General features: G+C 42.6%; 1 protein-coding gene across 1 annotated transcript in view; it reads right to left on the bottom strand.

Annotated features, from left to right (window-relative positions):
* The window catches only part of BLM (Bloom syndrome, RecQ helicase-like), a 14912-nt gene extending 3596 nt beyond the window's left edge, over positions 1-11316 (bottom strand). The window contains exons 1-16 of the mRNA XM_010079258.1: positions 11234-11316; positions 10977-11098; positions 10447-10579; positions 8851-9596; positions 8202-8378; positions 7640-7758; positions 6736-6849; positions 5885-5983; positions 5648-5796; positions 4740-4846; positions 3789-3949; positions 3108-3303; positions 2695-2885; positions 1522-1669; positions 955-1154; positions 33-225 (exon numbers count right to left, since the gene is read on the bottom strand). Of these exons, the coding sequence (XP_010077560.1) occupies positions 33-225; positions 955-1154; positions 1522-1669; positions 2695-2885; positions 3108-3303; positions 3789-3949; positions 4740-4846; positions 5648-5796; positions 5885-5983; positions 6736-6849; positions 7640-7758; positions 8202-8378; positions 8851-9596; positions 10447-10541 (2695 nt within the window). The 5' untranslated portion in view covers positions 10542-10579; positions 10977-11098; positions 11234-11316. The remainder of the gene's footprint in view (positions 1-32; positions 226-954; positions 1155-1521; positions 1670-2694; positions 2886-3107; positions 3304-3788; positions 3950-4739; positions 4847-5647; positions 5797-5884; positions 5984-6735; positions 6850-7639; positions 7759-8201; positions 8379-8850; positions 9597-10446; positions 10580-10976; positions 11099-11233) is intronic.
* Between the last annotated feature and the right edge of the window lie 1409 nt (positions 11317-12725).

Here is a 12725-nt window from a genome sequence, read left to right as displayed (position 1 = left end):
AGCGGTTCCAAGTAATGAAAAATTGACATTACCTGCTATTTTCTTTAGAGTGGAAGTACTGAAAATATTGAAGTAATGCACATCAAAGACTTTCCCAAGCATTTTGCATGTGTCTGTAAGTTCCCCAAGGCACTTTTTAACCATCTCTTCCCGCTGTGACATTTTTGCCACTGAAGCCCTTTGCTTTCTGATGGCACTGGCGCTTTCTGTTTCATGAAACTCCACCTGGTAAAAGAAGGCAATCAGTAACTTCTGTCAGGAGAGTTACTGCAGAGCCATCGTTAGAAGACTGACTGAACACAAGAAAAGCGTGAAGGAAACCGAAAGTATTCTTTGATGGACCAAAGAAAGCTATTTACCCAGTATACACTTTTTAAGTGATTTTTTTACATGCTACTCAACCGCCCCTAACTAGCAGAGTATGCACAACACGGAGAAAAATCCTGAGAACCCAATTTACAGCCAGCTTTAAACAGAGGTCACTAGGTCGAGTGCTGAGGGCTCTTCTCATCTCCAAAGACAGCACTAATGCAGAGGAGACACTGCCTCAAGCAGTTCTGGGACTGGTTCCATGACCTTCTTGAAGTGCATTTTCCATCAGAGCTCACCAATGACTGGAAAAAAAATAGACCAGAAAATGCAGGAGAAGGTAGCGCTGTTCCTTCTTAGCTAGCTTTCTCTGTGTTGGTCATCACTTTCCTTTCTGGTCAAGCTGGAATCGGATGGATGGGGGAAGAAGAGAACAATTCAATCCTCTCAAACTCACCTTTAGCCTCACATTATTGTTAGAGTACTGGACTAGAAATCATGTTTGTTGGATTCTGTTCCCTGTGTCTGTTAACAATTAGTTCCTGTACTTCAGCTGGTAGGCGAACTGTTTAAATTATCCTAGGGTATATGCTGCAGAAAAACTGTAGCAATACATTAGAGGGGAAGAAAAAAATGGTTACACACCTGTAGTGCTCCATCTAGCACAGCCTGAGCTTTCTCTCCTAGAATTACATATGCTACCGCTTGGTCATTAGCTGTGATGTACAAATCTTCATCCAGAATCTTGTCCAAGACCAGTTTTCTAAACAGTCTTTCAACATTATGCCTTGAGTAGGCAGCTCCCTTCCCAAATATTCCAGACTGAATCTTTGCACTCTTTGTACCTGTGCAGGAGGAATCACAGGATCAGCCTGCTACTCAAAAGCCTGCGTACGTACGTATTTACAGACCTGGGGAAGATTCCTGAGGGTATTCCACAGTCTCTCCTCGTGAAAAAAATGCATTTAAGCACCAGAAACTCCAAGCACCGCCAGAAAACTAATATTATCACTATAGCAACCTGGAACGGATTAAAGCTTTAGTCTCATTTATTTTGGATCCTTTACCACCAGGAGATTCCTGGGCAGAATAATTTTGCAAAATATATCTTCTGTTAAACCACTGCTGGTACTGCGCAGACCTCCTGATACTTAGTCAGGAATTTATGCACCAAGTCTGTGCAGGTGGTGGTTGTGGAAGAACAGTACTTACCTAAGAAAATGTCGACCATCATATTCAACGTGTATCTTCCAGAACCTGTATTTCTCTTTGCATTCATTCGTCCCATTTGTCCACAATGCTCTCCTACAAATCTTATAATGCTCTTCACTTCATCTGTTACATTTCTTGATTTGTAATCCTATTACAAGAGACTTGATTAGGAAACAACATTATGTGGTTCTTCATAATACAAGTTGTTAACAACAACCTTGGTTTTCATCATGGAGCTTTTTCCAGCTCCATGAGTTCATTTTGTTCCGAGCACAGAAACAGTGATTGTCTAGTTAGTACACCGACAGCAATACAATAGAGTCACAGCAACGCTGGATTTGATAATACTCTGAAAAATGCAATAACAGATAGCAACTGATTGTATATCATCTCTGTTGTGTTAATTCTGTACGGGGAGCTGCAAGATTGCTGCGTGAATACTGGTAAATCGTTTGGAAAGCATTCCTGTAATTATTCCGCTGCCGTGCACTAGAACTTACACTTCCAATACGCATCAAAATGAGGAGGCTGGGCTGAACACGCATTATTCTAGTCAATGTTTGTGACAATCACAGCTGGGTAAGGTACCGCTTCAAACACAGGATGGAGAAGCGATATCATCTGGTGTAAAGCTGATCCAGTTTGCAGAGCCCAGTAACCCTTCCCTGTCTGCTTCAACAACCATCGTCTCTTCTGCTCCTGTTCATGCCACTAGCAAGTTTGCTTCAATCCTCGACACACAAACCCCAATCTCTGAGCCCCCTCAAGCAGCGTACACCTCCTCACACGGCACTCGTGCTGCTCTGGCAGCACAAAGCTGTCTTGAAAACATCAGAAGAGGCAGTTGCAGGGATTTCCCCACAACCATTCCATTATATTAACTCCGGCCTCTTAGAAGCCCTGTAGCCAAGAAAATCAGCACCAAGGAACATCCTTACACCTCACTGCTCCTCCTCTGACCAGAATAGGAGTGTCATAAGTCCATGGATAGTCTCTGTAATTCTACTCTAGGTTAAACCCTGGAAATAATTCTAAGCATCCAGCATCACAAAAATACAGGACATCTTACTCATTTTCACCATTTACCTTCCCAAATGTCATGTAACCGGTTTTTAATGCAGCTAAAGGCAAAATGAGTTTAACAACACTGTAAATCAGAGCTATGATTTTTACCTTGTTTCTACTGCAGTTATCACAAATTACTTCTGGGTGATCTTTACAGAAGGTGGGATTAAAATTAGTTTCCCCAAAGTAGGCCAAAAGCTGAATTCTCCGGCAGTCAACGACATTCTCACAGTAATGAACCATGCTGTAGAGGTTGTTAAAGTGGGTCTGTCTTGTGTGACTGTTTCCGTCTTTCTCCACTGAAATGCAATAAATTCAGTTGTATTTGTTAAATCTGCACCTCTGCATTTTTATATATTATCATAGTGACAAAACACAATATTCTTTTTTACTTTAAAAAAAAAAGATGAGTAGGTTTGTACAGAACGAGCTCAGGACAGATTTTACCTCTAGAGTTTTAAAACATGGAGAAGTGACTTCTTTAATATTGTCTCCATTAAGTTACAAGCATGAGAACTCACTTAGTATTAGCCTCCTAAGCCTGGTTACATCGCTGTAGCTGTAGAAGAGCAGACAGTGAGACATTTCACCATCTCGTCCAGCTCTGCCAGACTCTTGGTAGTAACCTTCTATAGATTTAGGAAGAGAAGCATGGATAACGTAGCGTACGTCAGGTTTGTCAATTCCCATTCCAAAGGCAATTGTTGCACATATAACCTAGGAAGGAAATAATAATGTGTGACACAGAGTTATGAAATGCAGCACTCTGCACTGAAAACAGGCAATCAGGATTATGGAAGTGTGCAGAACCTAGAATTTCAGCTGTAACACTGCAAGACGAGCACAAAATAGCAAAAACGCCTCTCGTTTCAGAACAACTATTTCGGACAAAAGGGAAAACTCCAAATCTGAGTCTCAATATACAGCTCAGTAGTGTGCCTAGAGCTGTGCCAGCAGCCTGGTACTGCTCAGCTCCTTCCTCCTGGAGTATCGTACCTCGGTGCAGTGCTGCAGCCTTTGCTTTGTGAAGTTCCAAATACAAAGGCAGCTAACATGTTTCAGCAGATCAGCTCAGATCAGTTATTTAACACTGCATCCGATGTGGCAATACCCTTACACAACTTGCTTTCCTTCACTAGGCCAAGAGGGATAAAAGTGCTCTAAATTCTATTCCCTTTTCCCCCGAGGTGCTTTTCTTTTACCTGGCATCCTTCTTGATTAACCCACTTCTTTTGTACCAGATCTCTGTTGGAGTCCGTGAGGCCCGCGTGATAGGCAAGCGCAGCCAGACCTTCCTTCTGCAGAATAGCCGCTGTTGTGTCACATTCGTGACGTGAAAGGCAATAGATTATTCCAGAGTCATCTGCAAATATATAAAAAAAGATTTGTGCTACAACACAGCTTTATTCCCTTTCACTTACTTAGCAGTCATACCTGTCAAGGAAACACATTTATTCCAACAGGAGAGGTTGGTAAGCGTGATGCAGTAACTGCTTAATAACAAAGAAAAGTAATTTTATTAATATCTGATGGTTTTCTTAGTTTCTCCTCACCCAATTTCCTGTTTTTTTTGGTGAGGTGGAATCAAGAAAAGCTCTTGCTTGTATTGTGCAATCTTGTGATTTAAAATACAAGAATAAAGAACTCCATAAATCGAGAGCTACAGCAGCTCAGTCAGTGATACACTGGATTACAGCACTGGAGATGCTACGAAAGGAGCTTGGTGTCATCAGCTCCCAGCAGCAGGACTCCCACAGAGAGCCTAGAAAGACAGGAATCTCTGGAGGTATCTTCCAGGGGAACCACAGGTAACAGACCAATAGAATTACACAATTAAGCCAGTATGGATGTTAGATGATGGTTTATACTCTGAAGACACAATGCCAAAAGGTCTGGCAACCTCCAGAAAGATTACTCGAGAGCATTACCATAATTTACTTTTCCTTCACAACTTGAACACTTAACTTTAGGATGCCCATAAACCTGATTCCCGCTATCAAGAATATAATTTTGCCTCTAACTTCTTTTTCTTGTAAATATTCGAGTTGCTTACAGAAAGGCACAAGTTTGGGGTTTTTACAGCATTACAAATAGTCTTCCTGCCTTAAAAAAGTAAACTGCATACAAACCCACTATTGCTGCTCAGTACTCACGTGGATGGTATTTTTTAATCCATTCCAAGCAATCCATTGCCACCTTCTTTGGCTTCTTGGGCAAGACATCATATTTCAAGTTATGCCTGTTGAAGCTCATTGTAAACCTGAAACATGACAGTTCACGGGTGCTCATCAGCTTTATGGGAGCAGAAATCCGTTCAACAAGCTAGGCTTTGACTGCAATGTCCCCAAGTCAGCTAACTGCTACTCGTTTTGCGTTATCTGCAAAGGAATTATTGTGCCACTGTGCCCACAGAGATTCATACTCTGGGCCTAAAATTCCTGCGGCTCTGAAAAACCCAAAGCTACGTGGCACTATGTAGAAGGAAGAAATGCCATAAACCAAACATGCACATGGTGATTTGCCTCGCCTTCATTTTCCTTTACTGATTGAATTTGCAAAATGTAGTGTCACCTCCCTCCTTCCACCCTACAATCCATTTCTAAAATAAGAAATTCAACAGAACAGAAGGCTTTATTTTCCCCCCATGTACTATGAAATCACTGCAATACAATCCAGTCCCAGTGGTACCCTATTATCAGTGTTACTGCTGATGCTCATTAAAAAACACTTCCAGCTTTTGCAGTTTTCCAGCATTCTCCTGAAAAGCACCCTAAAATACAACTCACACATTTTGTCAGTGACATAGAAGATTTTATGATGTTATTTTCTATTAAACAGCTTCCTCCATCATGCAAGAAAGAGTCTGGCAATTTCTTTTTCTTCTGACTTTGATATTCTGCATTTAACTCGCATAAATTCCACGCGTGCATTCTCATTTAATCAGATACAACTACATAAGTATTTCAGAGGGACCTGTAATGCTTTTCTTACTTTATTAAGTTTTCCACTCCAAATTTTGCAGCACAAACAAATTGTTTCAGGAAGGTGCGGAGCAACTTACACTTGTGGTTTTAGCATCTCGAGCTGGTTCTGAATATCCTTCTGTACTCTGGGGTTAGCGGTGGCGGTAAGAGCCATCATCGGCACAGAGCGAAACCTCTTGCGGAGCATATTCAGTCGTTTGTAGTCTGGTCGAAAATCGTGACCCCACTAGTTTAAAAACAACATGTAAGAATAACTGAGTAAGATGCTCCAAGGGAGTCTCTTGCCATTTTGAGACACAACTCGAGGTTTTTACCTGGCTGACACAGTGGGCCTCATCAATGACAAAACGTGACAGGAGCTTCCTGTCATAGAGATTTTCCAGGGCTGACATCAGTCGGCTGCTTGCACAAACCTAGGGACACGTCCATCAGCAGCATTAGAAAATGAACTAACAGAGCACAGCGTCCCTGTCCCTAAGAGCGCAGAAACAACTGCTCTGGACAGCAAAGCTAACCCTGTCTGCCCAGGTGACACCTGAAGGCGGAAGGAAGGTGGCAATCAGCTGCGGGGTAACTGGCAACGAAGCAGCTGGTGTGGGGTTGCTGCAGGGTTCTAGGATCATCTATCCAGAGGTCCTGCAAGCTGAGTAAGTTTAAATCCCTTGTGTCACGACAGGCAGAAAGACAATGCTGAAGAAACAAACATCAGCAGCACACTGAACAGCCCCCTCTTACCAAGCTCTTGGGGAGTAACAGCATTTTTGAAGGCAGCAGATAATTAAGTACGAGGCAGTCTTTTGACAATCACCCGTTACCCTGACAGTTACATATTTTTCCCTGTATTATCCTATTCATAGTAGTCTAGATTTCAATAGCTACTTGACAGCAATTAGCCACTAATATGTAGGAAGAGATATTGAATTGGATGGGCATGGGGGTTTTGTTTTAAAAATTCAAATTGTACAGACATACCCAGGTCTCATTCTTGGTTAATTACGGATTGAAATTAGTTACATCTGTACAGTGTTACTGAATTATCTAAAAAAATATTTAGCAGTTTTTTTCCCCAGAAGCCTCCTCTAAATTCAGTGTTTCCCCTTTAATACTTCACAGTAACCCACCTCTTGTTGCCTCCATGATTTTACAGTTCCAATTAAATACAAACCTTCTCGGGGGTAACATACAGAAGCTTTATTACAGGATCTTTTTTTGACAATTGCATATATATTTTTGAAGCATCAGCATCTGTTCTATCACCAGTCAGATATGTTGCAGCAATCTATATTAAAAACAAACACATTAAGTTTTAATATGTGCAAAACAGAAGTATCTCCCACATCTAGTTATGAACCAGATAAAGAAATACATGCATTTACTATCCTCAGCGAATATAACACTTTCAATGCTTCTTTGTATAATTACAGATAACATTTGAACCCCTACTGTGCTGCAGACATCATAGAATTTTTCTAATGATAAAACAGACTATAAGCCAAATTCTATTCTTCTGCTCCCAATTCTACCAGCAGACCGACAGACCAACAGCTGACTTGGGGGGTTTGTCTGCCTTCTCGGAACTCTCTCCAGTAAAGAGGACAGATATGATGTTCATGGCTCAGTACGCTGTTCATAGGTGGCCAGCCTTAGGAAGACACGTCTTCTCCACTTCCATTTCTTGTCTCTGTGTGTTGCTTTTCCAGACATGCTGAGCATCTCCAGAACCCTCCCATCCAGGAACTGTTAGTGCTTATTTCTGCTACAGAGCCAGGCTGCTCCTGTTGAGGTGTCTAAATACAACTCTCAGAATCTAAGAATCAGGCAGCTGTACTTGAAAACTAAGCTCCAGTAGCAAGTACACAAAAGCATCAGTAAATTTAGCAATGGACTGCCAAGATATTCTAGTTCATCGGATTTAGTTCTTCCTAGACAACTTTGTGAGCCTTTTACGGTTTCAATCTAATCAGTTTTTGCAGTTTATATTTGAGAGACATAAGATTTACGGTAAAATTCCAGATTTCTAATTCACTTATCTGCAGTTTAACTAAATAAAGGGAGCTGTTTGAACTTACATCTAAAGTCTTCAGTTTCTGAACTTGATCTATTATCAGGGACCTCAGCGGGGAGATAACAATAGTGACCCCAGCAGAGACACACGCTGGTAACTGGTAGCATAAGCTTTTCCCACCTCCTGTAAGGATTCAACAGAGCACACCAGGTGTTAGATATCAAACATCAAACCACCACACCGAGAGGAAAGAGAGGCAGTGTGGAGGAGGAGCGGAAGAGGCAAGACCCATTTCTTACTTCCCATTTTACAGCATTTTCAGAAACAATACTTTTACCAGTGACAGCTTCTAATATGATACCCATAGGACAAGGAAAAGTTATCACGTGAGATGTTACGGAAGGCAGACATTCAGTGACCTCATTCAAAACACCACATGCAACACTCCAGAAATCCTGCAGCCACAGAATTCAAGCAGCACAATTTCTCGCCACCTCCCCAAAGGCACAGAGAAAGAGAAAAGTTTGTCATGGCCCTTGCAAAAGGAGCTTCAGGTCTTTATTCCCCAAGCGCGTGCCAGACCTCGGAAGCCTGCAGCTGCGTGACGTCTGGACATACATACATACCCGTGGGCATTAAGATGAAACAATCTTCACCCAGAAGAGCAGCATTGATGGCCTCCAGCTGATTTGTCCGAAAAGAGTGCAGACCAAACTTTTTGTGAAATATATTCATCATTTCTTCAGAATGGGAAAATTTCATACCCCTGAAACGTTCTAGTGCAGGGTTACTAACCGGCGGATCTAGTAAACAAAGACAATTACTTACAATAAGTTACAATATCAAGTTGCACTAACCCTGTTGCAACATAAAACTGCTAACATTTTCACCTCCCCCCTTACCAACCCGTTCCTACAGCAAGCACAAATAATACCAACCCACCCCTGTACCCCAAGGGATTAGGTTTGCTTCAACAAGTGCCTGTTTTCGAGCATTTTGCATAAACAGCTAAAACTGTCGCACAGCTTTGAATTAACAACTGTTTCCTCTCTTCAGCAGCCTGCAATCTGCATAGCAAATAAATATTCAAAAAGCTTGGCATCACTTGGAGGGAAAAAAAACCAGAAGATGACTCTGCAAAAAGAAACCAAAAGGAATGTCCACAGAAACAGAAGGCATTGCTGTAACGCACAGTAAATTACTCAGTCCTAGGTTTAAAAATAAGTCAATACATTTGAAAAGGGAAAGACAGCAATCCTAATGAGCATAATTCACCTGAACAGTTCTTTGTTGCCATCAAGCAGCTTGATTTTGGAGCAGCAGGATTCAATCCGACAGCAGGTCCTTTGGCTCTGGACATTATCTTGGACAAGAGCGATTTGGCCGGTGGCCCTTCCCCAACGGGCTGATACAACGGCGTAGATGGTGTTTCAGGAGCTGAAACATTTGCCGCAATCTCCCAGCCCTCATCAAAATCATCAATATCAAACGGACCGAGGTCAAAGTCTGTCTCGTCTATACCCAACCTGTCCTCTGCAGCAATGCCAGCAGGAGCCTTGCTCTGGCCTTTCAGAGCTGTGCTCGTCAGAGGCCTCTCCAGCAGGTGACGGTTTCCACCCTGTCTCTCCCCTGGCTTTTCACACCAGCTGCTGTCGAAGGACACCTCGGAATGGAGGCTGAGGGAAGCTCCGTCTCTGCCGCTCACCTTGGAAGAAGAGAGCGCTGTTGGTTCTGGGCGGGTGATCTCAACGCTTTGCTTTGAAGCGTAAGAGGTATCCAAGGTCTGATTTTTTGGGGTAGAAAAACTGCTTGAACTGACAGTCCCAGAGGGCACAGATGGGAGGTTTGTGGATTTTGAGGCGTTTCTGTCAGAACTGAGGCTGCAGTTTGGGCCAGAGTTCAGAGCAGCACCAGGACAGGCAAGAGGGCTCCGCTCCACACGCGCTTTCCAGTTTCTAGGAAGAGTGTTGTTGTTTATGCTACTTTTGTTCAAAGTGACAGAACTAGCTAGCAATTTTCTCCTGAGATATACAGCAAGGGAAGGAAGAAGGAAAAAAATACATTTAGTCACAAGCAATGATTTATCAAGTTCTACAACACACATTGAACAGCTTTGTCTCTCTCCTATTCAAAATATTAACACATGGTGGTTACATCGTACTCTGTGTCACTGTGTTTCAAAAATATTTCAAACTAATGTACGAAAGTGAGAATAATACCAGAACTCAGCTGAATAAAGTAATTACAAAATTACTACATCTTTCCTGCAGACATTAAAATAAAATAATTTTTAATAGCGAGGAACTGATCCAGGCAGGGTACAGCACAAAAAAAACCCCCAAAACCTTAGAGGCACAAACCTCAATTTAAACATCGCTTCACTTTGTCTCCCTATTGCGTCATCAGGTTATGCAGAAGTTAAAGCAGCAGAGTGCAGCAGCAATAATCAGATGACACGAACAGAGATATTACGAGAAGTCATCATCACTGTAGCCAGTGACAGCGAGTCTCACAGAGAGAATATTAAATTAATGCCTCCGGTTACAAGAAATCAGGATGACACCTGGCAGGTTGTATCGCATCACCCGACTTCTGGGGAAGCATCTGGTGCTCGTCACCTTCCAGAGGACAGATACAGGACTGCCTGTGCCTCAGACTGAATGCGGAACTGGATTCTTTCTTCTGCCAGAACACAGGGATTGTTAATACCTTCAGCAGTTTTGGTGATTTTTTTTTTCTTCATTCAGTCAGCAATTTTAAGCTTTAAAAAAAAAAAAATCCTTCCATATTGTCTTCTCGGTGTGATGGAGACACCTGCAGGCATGACACTACTTTGCACAGAATCACGAAAGGCTGCTTGTCAGAGCGTACCTGAGATCTCTCTGCTGGAGAAGTTCTCTCGCACATGACAGAGACGTGAGCTCGTGAAGCGGAATGGCATCTACCAGCTTGCAGATATCATCCATCACGCCGTAGAGCTGCTGTTCCAAACGCCATCCTTCACCTGTGAGATGGAGTGGTTTTAGCGTACAGTAATACTAACTTTTATTAAGATATGTAACAAGACATCACTCTCCCAAAAGACAGAGTAAATGGCAATAAATAAGTCTAAATAATTTACTCTCAATACGTTTTTTAAAAGTCCATTTACGTAAAGAAACTGTTTCTGTCTGTGCCATATCCCAGATGGGTACTGACAGACCCAGGATCAGACTATGTCCCCAAGTCTACACAACATATACACAATATCTGAAAATCCTGCACGAGACTCAGCCCCATGCTTCCTTGTCCCCGTCGGTCACCATTAGTTAACGCTCTCAGATTACTTGGGATACACAGGGGACCAAGGACTTGCAAACCATCCCCAAAATCCGAGGCACAAAATTCAGGGTTTCGTGTACCTGCATCCTCCACACCAGCACCGCTTTCAGCAGCAGGCTGCGTCGTGGCAACCTCCCCAGGCTTGGACTCAACGCTGCTGTCTGGGGATCTTCCGCCAGTAGGAGATTCTTTAAAAATATTACTAACATCAAAAGAAAAAGTCATTAAAATACAGATATCTGTAAATCAAGGCATTTCCATAAGAGAAGTTTATCTTTCCGAATAACAGCATTTAAGATGTGTGTAAAGGCAGTTTTATCGATGAACTTTGTTCTACCTTATGCTTTTTACAGAAGGTGAGAAGGAAGGCAGCTCTTCTTCAGGGGAGGGTGGAACGACATCTAAGTAATCGTCCTCTTCAAGCTCGGCACCTGCGAATGGCTCAATGTCGACCTCATCCAGCTCAGGGGGGCTGTTCCTCTCACTGCTGCCTGGCTTCTGGCTCTCACTGCTTTTACCATTAGCAGCTGAAAGAGAAGTGTATTAATACCATTGGGCAGCACTGTCAACTGGAATAAATATTCCACTGTTCTGGAATAAACAAAAATGCAACTGAACAGAGGAGGAAATTTAATAGTCAGATTTCAAAACACTAGTTTAATAGAGTTTCTGACTTTTAAAGGACAAAAAAAAAAAAAATATTACCACTCCCTTTTTCTCCCCTATTAAAATCAAACCAATAAAAACCTCACAAACCCTGTTTTAAGTGGAAAAGTTACATAGCTTGCCTACAGTTACTTTTCCCTGTCAGAAGAGAAAAGCTTAAAACGTACAGTCTTTTATAGAAAACTACTGTTATGTGAAATACTAGCTTAAAAAGAGTGTAGGCTTATCAACTGCCACAGTCCCTACACTGGAATGAGAAGGCAAATTTACATGTCTACCGCCGTATAAGAGAACTCCTACTGAGAAAGGCCAATGCCATAATATATCAAAATTCAGTTCACAGAAAGAGGGGAAAAGATAACAAATTATTCTTGAGAAGAAGAACACAGTTCACAAGTCCTTTCACCATTTAGGGTGACACTCGTCATTATTCACTTGCATAAATGTGTCAGATTCACAAATGAAAGGGAAAAGTTTCAAAACATAATGGCGAAGGCACCTAACACAGCGAAGGTGCATGGAACAGGGAGCTGCCAAGGAAGCACTCTGACAGATAGTCATAAGCTTTTTAGTCATAATCGAGGGCTGGAAGTTTTTTGTGGGTTTTTTTAAGTTGAGAGAGATTTATTTTTCTGGCTTAGTATTTCTCATCGTTACATTCAGGCGTAAGATGATTTTTTTTTTTGGTATCATTTTTAAGAGTACTTTTCTTTCTAGAACATCCCTATAGATGACTGCTCTTCCTTTCTGGAACACCAACACCACCACGCAACCAGCTGCCATGAGACAGGGCCCTGCTGTTTCCAGCCCTGCTGCCACAAGCTACGGTAACCCAAACGAAATCCACAGAGCCAGGTACGAGCACGCAGGTCCCTCCAATTTCTGAAAAACCAGGCCCTCTGTGTGAAAATATGAATATATTTCCTTCTAGCTCAGTGGTACCTTAAAACAGATCACTACCTGGGTGAGCCTCTTCCTTGTCATCATCCCAGATCACGTCAGGAGATAAATCCTCCCACAGGCCCTCGCCCTCGGTACCGCTGCAGGGAGCTGTGTCCTCCAGGCAGATCACAGACTGCTGGGAGGAGGGTGGCGGCTCAGCCTCTGGGGGGGTGTCCCCGCGCCCCGGATTGTGGCCGCGAGGCCCCGTCCCATCGCCCCCG

The sequence above is a fragment of the Pterocles gutturalis genome, unplaced genomic scaffold (genome assembly GCF_000699245.1).
Source record: "Pterocles gutturalis isolate BGI_N339 unplaced genomic scaffold, ASM69924v1 scaffold47228, whole genome shotgun sequence".
NCBI lineage: Eukaryota > Metazoa > Chordata > Aves > Pterocliformes > Pteroclidae > Pterocles > Pterocles gutturalis.
The sequence above is the reverse complement of the archived record's forward strand: the minus strand, read 5'-3'. Positions and strand labels throughout refer to the sequence as shown.